The sequence below is a fragment of the Convolutriloba macropyga genome, chromosome 3, assembly GCF_964194025.1.
Source record: "Convolutriloba macropyga chromosome 3, txConMacr16.3, whole genome shotgun sequence".
Lineage (NCBI taxonomy): Eukaryota > Metazoa > Xenacoelomorpha > Acoela > Convolutidae > Convolutriloba > Convolutriloba macropyga.
In genome coordinates, this window is record NC_134470.1 from 10,303,459 (window position 1) to 10,321,515 (window position 18,057).

At 37.3% G+C, this 18,057-nt stretch overlaps 1 protein-coding gene across 1 annotated transcript in view; it reads right to left on the reverse strand.

The window, feature by feature from the left end:
* The window catches only part of LOC142336851 (uncharacterized), a 117,880-nt gene that overhangs the window by 12,282 nt on the left and 87,541 nt on the right, over positions 1 to 18,057 (reverse strand). Inside the window, exon 9 of the mRNA XM_075385806.1 lies at positions 4,460 to 4,868. Within this exon, the coding sequence (XP_075241921.1) occupies positions 4,460 to 4,868 (409 nt within the window). The remainder of the gene's footprint in view (positions 1 to 4,459; positions 4,869 to 18,057) is intronic.

Genomic DNA, 18,057 nt, shown 5'->3' on the forward strand with positions numbered 1-18,057 from the left:
GACGCAAAGATGCCGCCAACCTAAAAGTATTAAGATCGCTTTCAAAACTAAAACAACACGAAAACACAAAATTAAACCCAAAAATATTTCAAATACACAACTATGTGGCTGCAATCAAAGTTTTCCAACTTTCCTAACAATACTTTAGGTCAGATGAGAAGAGCCACTCCATAGCAATGGAGGTGTTTTTGGAAAGCATTGATTGGAGCAAGTTTAAAATCTAGCGAAATATTGGGCTTACAAATTGGGGCAAAGGTTTCTAAGGCATCAAGTTATCGGCTGTACCTATTTTTGTTTTGTTTTGAAAGATGGCATGCAAAGAAACAGGAGCAAAACCGAGAATATATACATAAATGGTCTAATTTTGGTAGAAGTAAGTAGGTGATAATTTAAATAATCCGTCGACAAGCCAAAACTTAGAACAACCAAAAACCGATGTTAAGTTTGCAATCCTGACTTTGACCTATTTTAAATTTTTTTGTTTGACCCGCTTTCCTATTGAATCAATATGAATGTGCTCATGTTTACGCGAATAATTCCGCCATCTTTTGTAAATGCGGAACCGCGGCAGTTGCAGCTTCGATATTTGAAGCTATGCCAAGCAGTGGTAATTTTTTTTCTTTCAACGTAAACCTCTTGGCCTTTTAAAACCAATGTTCGGTTGTTTTTGAAAGAAATGGTAAACTCAATATCAGCAGTCATTATGACTAATTCAAAATGCAAGGAAACAAGAAATGTTCTATATGGCCTCCCAATTTTCAATTGCTTTTTACTGCCCCATTGGGGACTAAATTAGATAACTCCTCTCTAATTGTTATAATTTTGCTTATACCATTTGAGCAGCTAGCTTTATTACCCTGTCAATTTGATGCCATGAATACACAAATTGAAAGCGGGTCGAAATGACTGAGGTGTGAACAAGTATATTCACACCTCATTCAATTCACTCCGGTTTTAATCTCTTTTAATAAGAATAAAACAAAATTGTTGAGACTTAATTACCCTCAATTATAGGAAGCTGAAAATCGAGTTGTAACAATATAGGGGTTAGATAATTGAGTGGTTCAATGACATTGGGGTTCAAAACTCGGGGTTATAAAATGAGGTGTACAAAGAATAGGGCTAAAAAACACGGTACCGTTTTTTTCCGACAATCAAGGCCAAATACTTAGTTGATTAGTCAACGCTTTTGCTCCGCTCGTAGTTTTGGAAAATCTTTCAGAACTATCTGTTCAAAATATTAATTACCTCCAAATTCTGCCTATCAATTTCTTTCCAAAAGAGGAGTTACGTTCAAAGTCAGTGTTTGTCCTTTAAGCATTGAAACGATCCAAAAAACTGTTTAACTATTGCAAAAACTCATGTTGGTCTTTTAATAGCTTTTCTCTTTTGTTCAGCCACCACCACTCCAGTTTTCATCATCATCATTACACAATGAAAAAAACCTGTTCATGTTTTCTTTATTGATTTTCTGGTTCTGCTGACCAAGTTTTATTTAATTGTTTCCAAACAAAAGATGCATGCTTTTCGCAACATTTTTTGACCTCGCAAAATGGAAATTGAAAACATAGCTGGCATATTGCCAGAAAACAGTCGCAATAGCTTTGTAGACCTGCAGTCTCAAAAAGATATTAATAGAAACATATCAAAGAGAAATTAGTTTTCGTTAATTTCTGAATTGTTACGAATCTGTATATATTATTGTTGCTTCTATTGGCTGCTCTTCCATATCCTTTTTTTAGAATGACACGCACTCACTCGACCTTATATCTTCGCATTAAAGTACAGAAATTCAATTTCAGATCCAAAAACCCATTTTAGAGAGCGAGGCAAGTTAAGCGTGACCGAAAACCTAATCACGCAATTGAACAAAAAAATTGCTCCGCAAAGATTAAAAAATAACGTCATGCACGCAATTTAGTTGAAATTGCATGAACGAATGAACAAAAAGAAGATTTGAAGTGATTGTGACGTCATAGGGTCGTAACAAAAATCTTGACGACGAAATAAAAAACAAAGACGGAATATTCCCGGAAAAAACTCGAGGTAGAAAAGCCTCCATCCTCATTGTGCCAATGCACAATCCACATTGTTATGCTAAGCATTTTGAAACAACAACAGGTAAAATATCATGATAAAACTAACTAACAAAAACTGATACACCGTCTGATAAATTTTGATTTTAGTTGAGACCAAAAAGGTTTTGGCAGAAAAACCTATGAAACAGATAGTTTGCAGAAGAATTTAACAATTGGCAGACAATTTTTCTAATAGGTTGGTAAAGAGAAACTCGAAAAAAGGGAAAGGGGATGACGGACGCAGTCGAAAACAAATTATAAAAAAAATCTCTACAAATTTAAAATGCAAGTTCAGAACCATTAATTTGAGAAGGAAATTGCGTTCTCTCATACTTTAGAAAGCCACCCAATAAAAGACAGAAGTACTAAACAACAACTAATTAATAAAAGACAAAACCTGAAAATAAAAAAACTGTTTAGTTTGTTTAAGTCAGAAGTGCCCTGCTTACATTCCACGATTCGTCACAAAAATTATTCCGCAAAGACCTTTTATAGCTTCTTCTGCTAAATTGGTCAATCATCCAAAACGCAGGAGAGAAGTATCAAATGACTACTGGAAAATGCCAAATGCAAAAACTTGAAAAAAAAATAAAAATTGCGTAATTGATTATCGTTCAAAAAAGCCATGTCTAGACTTGAAGTGCCACGTCATAGTAGCAACAACTAAAGGCTAACTATTAATTAAAAATCAATCAACAAAAACTGCACCAAAAAGCGTAAGATCAAAAGAAATAGGCAAAACTATAAATCCGATAATCGATAGAATTTTGCTTAAATTCAGCCCATTTTCTTCAAAAAAAACTTTTGAAATTATTGACTAGTCACAATGACAGACCACTAAGATTGCTACAACAACTAATTTGAACCACACAATTCTGCAACTGCTAACAGAGATAGAAGAGAACATACAAAATTCCAGAAAAACTCAAAAATAAGGCAAACTTTTAAAAAAAGCTGAAATTAGAATCTTAAAGTGTAATATTTGCTTCTGATTGGAGTTTAAACTAAAAAGAACTATGATAAAACCGCACGTAATCAAAAATTTCACTCGCTTATCGATAATATCTTCACGCATACTTTTCTCGGTCTCTCTCAAAAAAAGTTATGAACAGAAAACCAGTCTCTCTCTTCTTGCTGCTCATTTTAAATTTCGTTGAACTCAAAATGTTGAACGCCCCAAAAAGTTAATCAGTTTTTAAAAACACGAAATTATGGATAAAGAAAAGATATTTCTACGAATTAAAAACAAAGTTAAACAAAAAACGAAGAACAATTGGAAAAAAACCGCAAAAACGGAGAAATATGTGTAAAATTTGATTTAAAAAGACCTCAAGTTCGAAGTGTTGATCAATAATTTCTAAAAATTTTTGTTGTATCACTTTCATAAATTTATATATTAATGCACCATCTATCAAAAACAAATTCTACAAGAAATCAAATTACAAATTAAAAAACAGCCAAATGGACGCACAACCGGCTAAAACGGTTATCTATGTGCGCAGTTCTCTCAAGAACATTTTTCAAAGTCAGAAAGTGATTCACAGAATTAAAACCAAACACAAACAAAAAAACGAAGAAAAATTGGACAAAAACCGCAAACACAGATTACTTTGCGTAAAATTTTATTTAAAAAAGACTTCACGTTCAAAGAGTTGTTCATTGCATAAAACCAAGAGAGAAGGCCAAAAACAGCCCCAGCTATCGCTGTGTGGTTATTAAAAACAAAAAAGAGCTTATTTGAGTTGATTGTTATTTCAGAGTGACATTGTAACCTCTATCTTGGTTTTCTTGTCTCTTCTGCTCTATATGTCTCCTTTTAGAGACTTGGTGGTATCTATTTCAGAAAGTTGCGTATTAATGCAGCATCGATCAATAACTATTCCTGCAAAAAAAAAACAAAATAAAGTAAAAAAAGTTGCGTCAAATGGACGAAAAACGGCTAAAAGCGGCTATCTAAATGCACTGGTCTCTCAAAATAATTTTTAAAAATAAAAAAGTCATTCACTAATCAAAGCGCGTGATCAAAAAACTTCTCTCACTCAGAAAAATAGTTCACATGACAATTTTACTCTTTGGCTTTTAGGTCAAAACACCGTCTGAACGAATAGTACTTCCGTTAAAAAAAGCTTAAGAAAACCAATACTCTTCTGCGAGTCGTAAAAAAACCAAGAGAAGGCCAATAATAGCCCCAGTTATCGCTGTGCGGCTATTAAAAAACAACCACGCTTATTTTTTTCTTCAAACCGAAGTTCATTTTTTCAGCCATGTGGAAATTAAAAAGCCAACATCCACAAAAGCAAAATTGGGGTCTTTCCCACTATAGCCCTCCACCTTAGACCCAAAAATTGATCCGAACAAATAAAATCATGGGTTTGTCTAACCTTGATAATCCACGACAAGCAGCGTCGCAGGATTTCCGAGTTCAACTTCCTCTTTTAACTCGTGGTCAACTTCACTCGGAAAGGGCTGCGTGAACGAAACAAACACAGTCGTGAACAAATTCTCAACCTCAACGACCATCTCAACTTTGGTAAAATAAGGATCAATAAGAACCTTCAAATGTCGCGTTTCGTTCACACTAACAGCTTGTAATGTCAAGTTCTGAGTTTCATTTCCGGATGTTGGAACCAAGAGAGGAATTTGACAAGTGTCGAAAATCGTGCTGTTTATTTCACTGTAGAATGTTTCGAATGTGTGGTACAAGCGGGCACTTTGACTATCAGAGGCGAGAAGGAGCAATTGATTTGGTGGGACCAATTTTGTCATGCCAATTGCAAATACGTGAGCGAGCTAAACGAAAAACTGGATATGACATCAGTATAAAGATAAAAAAAAAATTAAGATAAAAAATAATTAAGATAAAAAATAAGATAAATATAAAATAAAGATATAAAATAAAGATAAGATAAAATAAAAAATTAAGATAAAAAATAATTAAGATAAAAAATAAGATAAATATAAAATAAAGATATAATTGAAGATAAAATAAAAAAATAAGATAAAAAATAATTAAGATAAAAAAGTTCTTGACTTACTTAAATGCTTTTGAGTCAATTGTCAGTTTGTTTCCCACATAAGTTAGGTTGTGTTTTTAAAGGTAGATTTATAAAGCAGATTGGTAGAAAATATTAAAGATATTTAGGTATTTCTAGATTTACCAAATTCTCTTAGGTAATTAATTGCCAGTACAAATACCGTTCTTAAACATAAAGATCAAAACAGTTAAAACTTGGCTAAATGCAAGGGTCTGTCTGTACCTATAAAATTCTATTCTAGCTAAGACTTACAGGCCAATTAAAATGGGTAAGTATAAGTAAGGTCATTTTTTAAAAATTGTTGAGATAAAAAGCGGATGCCAGCCATAAAAATAAGTAAATTGTCTTATTATTTCGGAACCGGTAGACCCTTGTAATGATATAAATCAGACGTCCAAAAGCAATTCAGACACAACAATTCGCAAACAAACAAAAAACAGCTTTAAAGTTACAGAAAATCAAGTGGAATGACCGGACTATGCATCTTCAAGCCACAGGGTTTCCGGACAAATTACCCAATTACATGGTTTTCGAAGAGGTCAAAATACCCAAAGTTAACCCAACTTTTACACTATAGTTCATTATATTTGCGAGACTATTTTAGTATCATTTAGCATATTTGATCGAAATGCAGCTGCATGCTATAAGACTTGATAAGACACCATCAAAACCGATGTACCAGTATCCGATATTTTACAGGCTACTAAAATCAAAATTCAAAAGGAACTATTTTTTATGAAAAGGTGCTATTGACAACTGGCAAAGTATTATTGTATATCTGGCATATCGTATAAAAATGGAAGTAACCGAAAAAGATAAAGGCGACTCCTTGTAAAAAAAGTTCCTAATTTCAAATATGTTTTATCCCCGAAAAAATTGAGCAGTTTAATTTAAACAGATAAACACTATACCTTCACTGCGCTATCTATATCGTCTATGCAAATAAACCAAATAAAATTTGTAGAAAAAGGTAATTACAAGCTTAGACTCTATCGATCGTTATCTATTATGAATTTATCAACGTTTCGTTCTATATCCAACTTTCAAGAATTCAGATAGGTTTTAACCTAATTAAAGAAAGTTTTATGACGAATTGGCGTTATTAATATAAATATTGATAATACGCTCAAATATTCAGTAACACGGCTTTTTTTTAACTCTATGCTCAAGCCCCAGAGAAAAAGAGAAAAAAACACAATCAGAACCAAAAAGAAACTTTTAAAAAACTAAAGCCATCAATTCATTCCACAAATATTTGAGCTAAAATCCAAATAAATCTAAATTTTGTTATTTCATTCAACTCCAGGAACTTCTACGGAGTTATACGACAACTTTTATAATATTTTATTGTTTGACAGAATAAGTAGATGCACCAAATCTTCATAGAATCATACTAGCAACCAATTTTTTCTTATTCAATATCACCTTTTCAGCAAAATTGAATGCTAATAAATTTTCACTCCCTTGTTCAATCTCAGTTTCAAATCCACTTCAAATCAAAATTGATTTTTAGCCCTTTAAAATAGAATGTTTCTCAAATAAACACCATTTTTTTGTACTTTGAAGGCCGTTGAATAGTTTTGAGCCTAAGTTTTAAGTGTGAGAATGCTCAAATGAAAATGAGAAAAAATGGTAATCTTTATTATCTGAACGAAAATATCTTTATTTATCAAACACAATACGAAAAGCCTTGAAAAAAGTGTCTGAAAACAACAAAAAAAACTTTCGGCAATTTATTAAATGTTTCTGTGATATATCGAGAAGTAGCGAACTTAGCAACTTAAGTTAAAACTTCGATATATAAAGAAAACTTTCTTACCTGATGTTTGGTGAAGTGAAATTGAATAATGGCTTCTAATTTGAACCGAATCGTCTATTCAAATTAGTTCATACCACAAGTTTATCAATGTACATAAACCATGAATTTGTGAGATAGATTCGACCTTCCCACCACCAAACACGAACAGTAACCAACTCTCCGACCTTCCCAGTAGATAGCAATGATATGTTCTCAGGTAGGGAGAACAATGTGTTAAGTGCAAAAAACTGCACTAGTACTTGCCATATACGGCAAGGGGAAAAACTTGTTCACAACTAAGGTGTAAATTAACACATATCAGTTTATCTATATGTAGACGGATCTGCAAATTTTCATACTGATACGGATTATAAATACCTGTGAAACTTTGTACATTTAGGCCATTTTGAATCCGATTATTAAAATAATAAAATTCTTGTTATTCGTGCTCGAGACCACGACAATGGTGTCCAGACCACCAAACGACCGACGAACCTTGGATCTGCAGAATGCTGAATCCTGTACTGCGTGGATCATGTCTTTTGTGGCGAAATGTCGCGCAGAGAAGAAAGAAGATAAAGTCAACAACGACGGTACGGTCGTGGACCTACAGGTAACAAATCTCTTTCTTAGTATATGCGGCCAGAACGCACTTCTTAAATTTAGGAGCCTTATGAGCCCTGAAAAATTGTTAGACACTCCTTTTAAAGAGATCAGACTAGCTATTCAAAACTATATTTCACCTAAAGAGAGAGTAGTTACGGCAGAAAGGGCTAAATTTCTGTCCGTTGTCCAAGGCGTTGGAGAATCTGACGACGTTTTTCTAGCGCGCCTCAGAGAAAAAGCACGTTATTGTGACTTCGAAAAACTTAAAACAGTAACCAGCCCTGAGGAAGAGTTGGTGAAAATAAAATTTATCTCAGGTGTGAGAGACCCTGAGGCCAAATTAAGACTATTAGACGGCATTAAAACTAAGCCAACAATGTCTCTGTCTGGAATGACAGAAAGCTTACAGTTCAGAAGTCAAGCAATGGCTTTTGCGAGTTCCTCAACAGGTAATAGACTATTTGTAATAAAAGAAGAATTGGGTTACAACTTCAAAAAGACCTTCAGAAAACCTAATGAAAAGTTCACTGGAAATAAAGGCAATGGTAACTTGTGTAATAGATGTGGAGGTAAGACACACAGCAGCAGGCCGTGTCGGGCCTTGAACAAGAAATGTAACACCTGTAAAAAGGTGGGGCACTTTTCAAAAATGTGCAGAAGTAAAACCCAGCCTAAGTCAGGTAAGTCTGACCAGAACAACAACTTCTGCGAGGAAGAGGGTAAGTTGCCTCGTCAAACATCATCCGAAATGGAGATGGGAATGTACTATACACGGGAAAACGTGTTTAACATGTCGGTGACATGGGAGTATATTACAGTAAAAGACCATAAAATAAAAAAGCAAGTTGATACCGGTGCTGATAGCATCGTGATATCATCCTTAATCTGTACTGAGCTTGGTAAACCTCAGTTAAATGGGAAAGTCAGACGTCTTGAGGCCTATGATGGTCATCAACGGACGCTTCTGGGATCACTAACAAGTGATAATGAGTGGAACGGAAGCAAGTATAGGCAACAACAACTAGCAGTTGTGCAAGCCGACAAAAAATTTGGGCTACTTGGGAGAGACATACTACCCCAAGAAGGCATCAATGCAGTGAGTGATGAAAGACTACCTGCAGTGAAAGGATACAAAGCGCTTGTGAAACTCATACCGGGATCACAGCCAATGTTCTGCAAAGCCAGAAAGATACCTCTACCTCTCCAAGACAGGGTCAAAGAGAGACTTGAGACAATAGTACGACAGGGCATCCTGGAGCCAGTACAACCTGGTGGGGTCATAAATGCATCACCAGTAGTGTGGCAGCGGACGAAAAATGGAGCTCTGAGACTATGCGTGGACCTCAAAAATCACATCAATGGCAAAGTTATGGACGAGGACTATCCAATCCCAGACGTGGAGACCATTTTCCATAATCTCCATGGGGCCTCTTACTTTGGAAAAATTGACTTATCAGATGCATATTATCAAATTGAACTGGACGAGGATGCAAAAGAAATATGCACAATCGACGCATCGCAAGGATTGTTCAAGATGTGCAGGCTTCCTCAGGGCCTGAAGAACTCTTCATCAATCTTCCAGAATTGCACTGAATCAACTCTCAAAAGATTCAAGGTTGTAGTCATATTCCAAGACGACGATCTGTTTTATGGAACAACAAAGGATCAACAAGAGAAACGAATGCTTGCAGTCAAGAGTTGGCTACGTGAAAAAAATTTCACCATCAATGAGAAGAAATCCAACTCAAAACCAGTTTCAAGCGTAAGTTTTCTTGGTTACTCTGTTTCCAAAGAAGGAATAGCACCCGATCCTAAGCATGTTGAGAAAATCAAAAAAGCAAAACCGCCATCAAATATGAAACAACTCGAGTCCTTTGTCGGCTTAGCAAATTTTTATTGTCGAATGATACCGGATTTTTCAACCAAAATGCAACCCCTAAACGAAATTCGAAAAGAAGAATTCAGATGGGACAAGGAAGAGCAAAATGCTTTTGGAAACATCAAAAACGAGTTAAGTGCTAACCCTCTTGTACAGCCCTACAGCTTGACGAAGGAAGCAACCGCGACAACAGACGCCTCAGAGAAAGCTATAGGCGGGGTACTCTCACAAGAAGGACATCCTGTGATCTATGTATCGAGGAAGTTTTCACAAGCCGAACAAAATTACTCCAATATTGAGCGAGAGGCACTAGCAATCGTCTTTGTGGTCACAAGATTGAAACAATTCCTACTCGGAAGAAGGTTCACTCTACAGACTGACCACAAACCTCTCAAATATCTCTTCGCCCCAGACGAAGAAATTCCAAAAACAGCATCAGCAAGAATTACAAGATGGGCGATAGCGATGATGGGATTTGACTTCGAATTGAAGTATACACCCGGAGAACAGATCCCCCACGCTGATGCTCTGAGCAGACTAGACTTTGATGATGACGATGACAATGATCGAGTCTGCTTTGCTCTTGACAATATCTACTTCGTCCAACCCAACCTGGTGACCCAGTCAGACATCAAAACTGAGCTGGGATCGAATCGACTCTTTCAAGATGTCATCAAACGAAAAAAGAGCGGCATCTAGAAATAGTTCTCAGAAGCAGAGAAAGGATTTGAACAACAGAAAGACGCCTTGACTATTCACAATGAAATCATCTTTCGAGGAGTTGTGCCTTTCATTCCACCCAAACCAAGACCCATGGTGATGGCCAAAGCTCATGAGACTCACCCAGGCAAAAATGCAACTGAAACAGCAGTTCGAATGATGGCTTGGTGGCCCGGCATCAGTCAAAATGTTCCTCGATATGTTAGTAAATGTAAGGAATGCCAGGAAAACAGGCCTAGCCTGGGGAAAACAGTATCTACTTGGCCGGAAGCTGAAGTTTGGGAAAGACTCCACATGGACTGGGGCTACGTTAAGGATCAAGGTAATATCTTAGTGATAGTAGACGCGGGATCAGGTTGGATAGAAGCCTTCCCTGCGGGAAATAGAACCTCACAAACAGTGAAGGTGTACTTGAGTCAAATCTTTGCAAGATTTGGGATTCCAAGAACATTAGTGTCAGACAATGGTCCTGAGTTTGTGAGCAGTGACCTAAAACAATGGTGTGAATCACTTGGGATTAAAAAGATGGAGTCTCCATCTACCATCCAAGAGCAAATGGTATTGCTGAACGAGTGGTCCAAACAGTGAAACGGGCTATTCAAGCCTGGAGTCCAAATTTGAAAGTGTCATTTGGCGCTTTCCCACAGCGGGCTTTGATGACACATCGGAACACTTCCAAGACGCGGGGCTAAACTCCTGTAGAACTGCTACTGGGACGCAAAATAAGACTTCCAGCAGTCACTGATTTCGATCTGTGTGAACGAGTCCTCTTCAAACCGACGAACAGTTCACCAACGGTTCCAGCTACTTTCATTATCCGTAAAGGAATGAACACTTCGTTCATCCAGCCGGAGAATTCAAACAAGACAGTTCTTGTTAGTGACAACCAAATTGCACGGTTGGAACCTGACGACATCAAGACTGAATCTACTGACTCACAGTCTGAGAGCAGAAGGGACGACATAGACGTGGCATCACCCAACTCTACTGAAGAAACCTCAGTAGTTGAAGGGGAACAACCTTCAGTGGCCACGAGAACTTCAAGCAGAAATAAAAAACAGCCAGAAAAATTTGGAGAAGCTATTCCTACAAACTTGATTAAAAAAAGAGGGAGGATGTGATATATCGAGAAGTAGCGAACTTAGCAACTTAAGTTAAAACTTCAATATAAAGAAAACTTTCTTACCTGATGTTTGGTGAAGTGAAATTGAATAATGGCTTGTAACTTGAACCGAATCGTTGATTCAAATTTGTTCATACCACAAGTTAATCAATGTACATAAACCATAAATTTGTGAGATAGATTCGACCTTCCCATTACCAAACACGATCAGTAACCAACTCTCCGACCCTCCCAGTAGATAGCAAAGACATGTTCTCAGTTAGGGAGAACAATGTGTTAAGTGCGAAAAACTGCGCTAGTATTTGCCATATACGGCAAGGGGAAAACTTGTTCACAACTAAGGTGTAAATTAACACATATCAGTTTATCTATATCTAGACGGATCTGTAAATTTTCATTGTGATACGGATTATAATTACCTGTGATAAAATAATAAAATTCTTGTTATTCGTGCTCGAGACCACGACAATGGTGTCCAGACCACCAAATGACCGACAAACCTTGGATCTGCAGAATGCTGAATCTTGTACTGCGTGGATCATGTCTTTTGTGGCGAAATGTCGCGCAGAGAAGAAAGAAGACAAAGTCAACAACGACGGTACGATCGTGGACCTACAGGTAACAAATCTCTTTCTTAGTATGTGCGGCCGGGACGCACTTCTTAAACTTAGGAGCCTTCTGAGACCTACAAAATTGTTAGAGACTCCTTTTAAAGAGATCAGACTAGCAATTCAAAACTATATTTCACCTAAAGAGAGAGTTGTAACGGCAGAAAGGGCTAAACTTCTGTCCATTGTCCAAGGCGTTGGAGAATCTGACGACGTTTTTCTAGCGCGCCTCAGAGAAAACGCACGTTATTGTGACTTCGAAAAACTTAAAACAGTAACCAACCCTGAGGAAGAGTTGGTGAAAATAAAATTTATCTCAGGTGTGAGAGACCCTGAGGCCAAATTAAGACTATTAGACGGCATTAAAACTAAGCCAACGATGTCTCTGTCTGAAATGACAGAAAGCTTACAGTTCAGTAGTCAAGCAATGGCTTTTGCGAGTTCCTCAACAGGTAATAGACCATTTGTAATAAAAGAAGAAGCGGGATACAACTTCAAAAAGACCTTCAGAAAACCTAGTGAAAAGTTCACTGGTAACAAAGGCAATGGTAACTTGTGTAATAGATGTGGAAGTACGCCACACAGCAGCAAGCCGTGACGGCCTTGAACAAGAAATGTAAAACCTGTGAAAATGTGGGGCACTTTTCAAAAAAGTGCAGAAGTAAAACCCAGCCTAAGTCAGGTAAGTCTGACCAGCACAAAAACTTCTGCGAGGAAGAGGGTAAGTTGCCTGGTCAAACATCATCCGAAATGGAGATGGGAATGTACTATACACGGGAAAACGTGTTTAACATGTCAGTGACATGGGAGTACATTACAGTAAAAGACCATAAAATAAAAATGCAAGTTGATACCGGTGCTGATAGCATCGTGATATCATCCTTAATCTGGACTGAGCTTGGTAAACCTCAGTTAAATGGGAAAATCAGACGTCTTGAGGCCTATGATGGTCATCAACGGACGCTTCTGGGATCACTAACATGTGATGTTGAGTGGAACGGAAGCAAGTATAGGCAACAACAACTAGCAGTTGTGCAATCCGACAAAAAATTTGGGCTACTTGGGGGAGACATACTACCCCAAGAAGGCATCAATGCAGTGAGTGATGAAAGACTACCTGCAGTGAAAGGATACAAAGCGCATTTTAAACTCATACCGGGATCACAGCCAATGTTCTGCAAAGCCAGAAAGATACCTCTACCTCTCCAAGACAGGGTCAAAGAGAAGCTTGAGACAATAGTACGAAAGGGCATCCTGGTGCCAGTACAACCTGGTGGGGTCACAAATGCATCACCAGTAGTGTGGCAGCGGAAGAAAAACGGAGCTCTGAGACTATGCGTGGACCTCAAAGTTCACATCAATGGCAAAGTTATGAACGAGGACTATCCAATCCCAGACTTGGAGACCATTTTCCATAATCTCCATGGGGCCTCTTACTTTGGAAAAATTGACTTATCAGATGCATATTATCAAATTGAGCTGGACGAGGATGCAAAAGAAAAATGCACAATCGACACATCGCAAGGATTGTTCGAGATGTGCAGGCTTCCTCAGGGCCTAAAGAACTCTTCATCAATCTTCCAGAATTGCGTTGAGTCAACTCTCAAAGGAATCAAGGGTGTGGTCATATTCTAAGACGACGATCTGGTATATGGAACAACAAAGGATCAATACGAGAAACGAATGCTTGCAGTCAAGAGTTGGCTACGTGAAAAAAATTTCACCATCAATGAGAAGAAATCCAACTCAAAACCAGTTTCAAGCGTAAGTTTTCTTGGTTACTCTGTTTCCAAAGGAGGAATAGCACCCGATCCTAGGCATGTTGAGAAAATCAAAAATGCAAAACCGCCATTAAATATGAAATAACTCGAGTCCTTTGTCAGCTTAGCAAATTTTTATGGTCGAATGATACCGGATTTTTCAACCAAAATGCTACCCCTAAACGAAATTCGAAAAGAAGAATTCAGATGGGACAAGGAAGAGCAAAATGCTTTTGAAAACATCAAAAACGAGTTATGTGCTAACCCTATTGTACAGCCTTACAGCTTGACGAAGGAAGCAACCGTGACAACAGACGCCTCAGAGAAAGCTATAGGCGGGGTACTCTCACAAGAAGGAGATCCTGTGAACTACGTATCGAGGAAGTTGTCACAAGCCGAACAAAATTACTCCAATATTGAGCGAGAGGCACTTGCAATCGTCTTTGTGGTCACAAGATTGAAACAATTCCTACTGGAAGAAGGTTCACTCTACAGACTGACAACAAGCCTCTCAAATATCTCTTCGCCCCAGACGAAGAAATTTCGAGAACAGCATCAGCAAGAATTACAAGATGGGCGATAGCGCTGATGGGATTTGACTTCGAATTGAAGTATACACCCGGAGAACAGATCCCCCACGCTGATGCTCTGAGCACACTAGACTTTGATGATGACGATGACAAAGATCGAGTCTATTTTGCTCTTAACAATATCTACTTCGTCCAATCCAACCTGGTGACCCAGTCAGACATCAAAACTTAGCTGGGATCGAATCGACACTTTCAAGATGTCATCAAACGAATAAAGAGCGGCATCTGCAAACAGTGCTCAGAAGCAGAGAAAGGATTTGAACAACAAAAAGACGCCTTGACCATTCAAAATGGAATCATCTTTCGAGGACTTGTGCCTTTCATTCCACCCAAACTAAGACCCATGGTGGTGGCCAAAGCTCATGAGACTCACCCAGGCAAAACTGCAACTGAAACAGCAGTTCGAATGATGGCTTGGTGGCCCGGCATCAGTCAAGATGTTCTTCGATATGTTAGTAAATGTAAGGAATGCCAAGAAAACAGGCCTAGCCTGGGGAAAACAGTATCTACTTGGCCGGAAGCTGAAGTTTGGGAAAGACTCCACATGGACTGGGGCTAAGTTAAGGATCAAGGTATTATCTTAGTGATAGTAGACGCGGAATCAGGTTGGATAGAAGCCGTCCCTGCGGGAAATAGAACCTCCCAAACAGTGAAGGTGTACTTGAGTCAAATCTTTGCAAGATTTGGGATACCAAGATGATTAGTATCAGACAATGGTCCTGAGTTTGTGAGCAATGACCTAACTCAATGGTGTGAATCACTTGGGATTAAAAAGATGGAGTCTCCATCTACCATCCAAGAGCAAATGGTATTGCTGAACGAGTGGTCCAAACAGTGAAACGGGCTATTCAAGCCTGGAGTCCAAATTTGAAAGTGTCATTTGGCGCTTTCCCACAGCGGGCTTTGATGACACATCGGAACACTTCCAAGACACGGGGCTAAACTCCTGTAGAACTGCTACTGGGACGCAAAATAAGACTTCCAGCAGTCACTGATTTCGATCTGTGTGAACGAGTCCTCTTCAAACCGACGAACAGTTCACCAACGGTTCCAGCTACTTTCATTATCCGTAAAGGAATGAACACTTCGTTCATCCAGCCGGAGAATTCAAACAAGACAGTTCTTGTTAGTGACAACCAAATTGCACGGTTGGAACCTGACGACATCAAGACTGAATCTACTGACTCACAGTCTGAGAGCAGAAGGGACGACATAGACGTGGCATCACCCAACTCTACTGAAGAAACCTCAGTAGTTGAAGGGGAACAACCTTCAGTGGCCACGAGAACTTCAAGCAGAAATAAAAAACAGCCAGAAAAATTTGGAGAAGCTATTCCTACAAACTTGATTAAAAAAAGAGGGAGGATGTGATATATCGAGAAGTAGCGAACTTAGCAACTTAAGTTAAAACTTCAATATAAAGAAAACTTTCTTACCTGATGTTTGGTGAAGTGAAATTGAATAATGGCTTGTAACTTGAACCGAATCGTTGATTCAAATTTGTTCATACCACAAGTTAATCAATGTACATAAACCATAAATTTGTGAGATAGATTTGACCTTCCCACCACCAAACACGATCAGTAACCAACTCTCCGACCCTCCCAGTAGATAGCAATGACATGTTCTCTGCTGAAGAAAGACATGTTCTCTGCTGAAGATAGAAATAAAACGAAGAAATAGGTATATTTCCAAAAAAAGCCAAATGGTAAGCTGCTCTGTTCGAGCGTCGGCAAAAACATTTTTATTCCTAATAATTATTGGATGCAAAACAATGCTTATGCATCTTATTTTTTTTGTTCCGACCCACTTGATTGGGGGGAGGAACTATATGCTCAAATTGGTTTTTTCCCCTTTTTTAATCACTCAATTTTGGCCGATCGATTTTACCATTGTAGAGAGTTGTGAATGGTATCATTAGGAAACCCGTCCAGTGTAAAACATGGAATTCAGAAATTTGTTTTTCAATTTCGCTTTTTACATGGAATTATTGAGGTTTAAAAATTTGCGAATAGGAGGCAATTTTTGGTTGTTTAGTCATGTTTTGCGATTTTTTACCAATATTTTGTCAGTTCCGCTAGAATATGTTTAAATTGTTGACGGTAATGGGATTGATTTTGTCTTTAAAGACAGAGGAGGGTTGATGAATTGCTCGATATGTGTTTTTTGGCTTGAAATTATGCTGATTTTTTCAAAATTCAAACTTTATTCTTCAAAAAAGCTATCAAATTTGCCTTTTTTAGCGCAATTACTTTAATTTTGCTTGAAATAGACACCTAAAAATAGCAAACATACACTTCGAAAGCTTAAACGCAGAGCAAGTAGCGCTCCCACTGGACTAAGGAATCTTCTGCAATTATAATTTTGCGCAATTTTTGCGCAGTTTTTCGCAAATTTAAATTAGATAATTAAACCAATTAAACAAAACATTATTTATTTTTGAAGCAATAAAATGTGTTGTTTTGAAACTGATGTATTTCCCAACCATTTGAAAAACGAGGTGTTTTATTAGATGCGCAGCAATTTCAGGGTTGATCTTGTTCTCACCATTGATCCATACAATAAAAAAAGTTCTAGATTTTTTGGGGCTCGGCCTACTTTTTCAAAAAATTTCCGCTTTATAGTTTTTTATGTTAAATACTGACAAGATTTTCTGACCAGGCTCAACTTATGACAGATGCTACATAACTAATTGCTCCAAGTTGAGGCTTATCGAACACATATTTTGGTCACAGATTTAAGCTCATGCTTTTTATGGCTTTGAGCAAAGTTTTCCGTAAAATGTTTTGCTTTCATTTGTTATACTTTTTTTAGTCTAATGACTTAGTTTCCCCAAATCAAAGATCCAATTGCTTTTTTAAGAGGTATAGATGAACCTAGAAAATGGTTTCAGTTGTTATATAATGTCTCTTCTAACTTTGAATATATTTGTTTGAAGAAAATGTCGACAAAATTTTGATTTTTTTTCTTATTTTCCTCAACTTCTTGTTTAGTTTTAATAGAGACAGTCAAAATTCCACTTCCTGTAAGTTTCAATTAATGTCAGTTACTGTTTTCCATTTAACTAATGGCTTTGATGATACAAGTTTTCGATTTTTTTTAGTTTTGTGCATAATTGCAATTTTATAATTCATTTTGTTTCCTTGTCCAGTTATCACACTATTGACCAAACTATTTAAAGGAATGAATAGTTGGAGAATGCAAAGCAATGCATTGGAAAAAGGTGCTTGTGAGTATGTTAATGCTTTTTGCAGAATAGTTTATGTTTTCATGGTCAGAAACCCAGTTCTCTCGAAGACTTCAGTGGACTTTGTTTTACTTCTGTAAAAAATATACCGTATAATATAAGGCCTCAAGTGCTTTTTCATATTGTTTAGTTAAACCTATTTAAAGACTTTGGTTTACAGCTCAATTTTTTAATGATTTTCAAATGAAATTTTTTGAAAACAAAATGAAAGATTTTTTCAACTGTCTCCTTTTTGCTCTCATTTTTGTTATCATATATTTCAGCCTCATCAGTAACAAGTGTCAACCACTTTTTTTGATCCAAACAATACTTTTTCTGTTGGTTATATGTTTTGACTGATGGCATTGACCGTTTAATTTATTATATTTTCGAGTTCTTCGAAGCTGTTCATCTTTTTGGTTTAGTTTTGATGTCTCTTTGACGTCCTCTTTTTCCATAAGGAGGACCTTTTGATGTACATACGTTTAAGAAAGTATAGATTTACAGTTCGTGCAGATAAAAACGTGAAATTTTTGTGCCTTCAACACTGGTGTCGTAAAATTGTCTGTGAAGTTTTGGCTTCCGCCTGTTTTGTTGATAATTTGTAGTCTTGTAGTCTCAGGCGCAACCGACT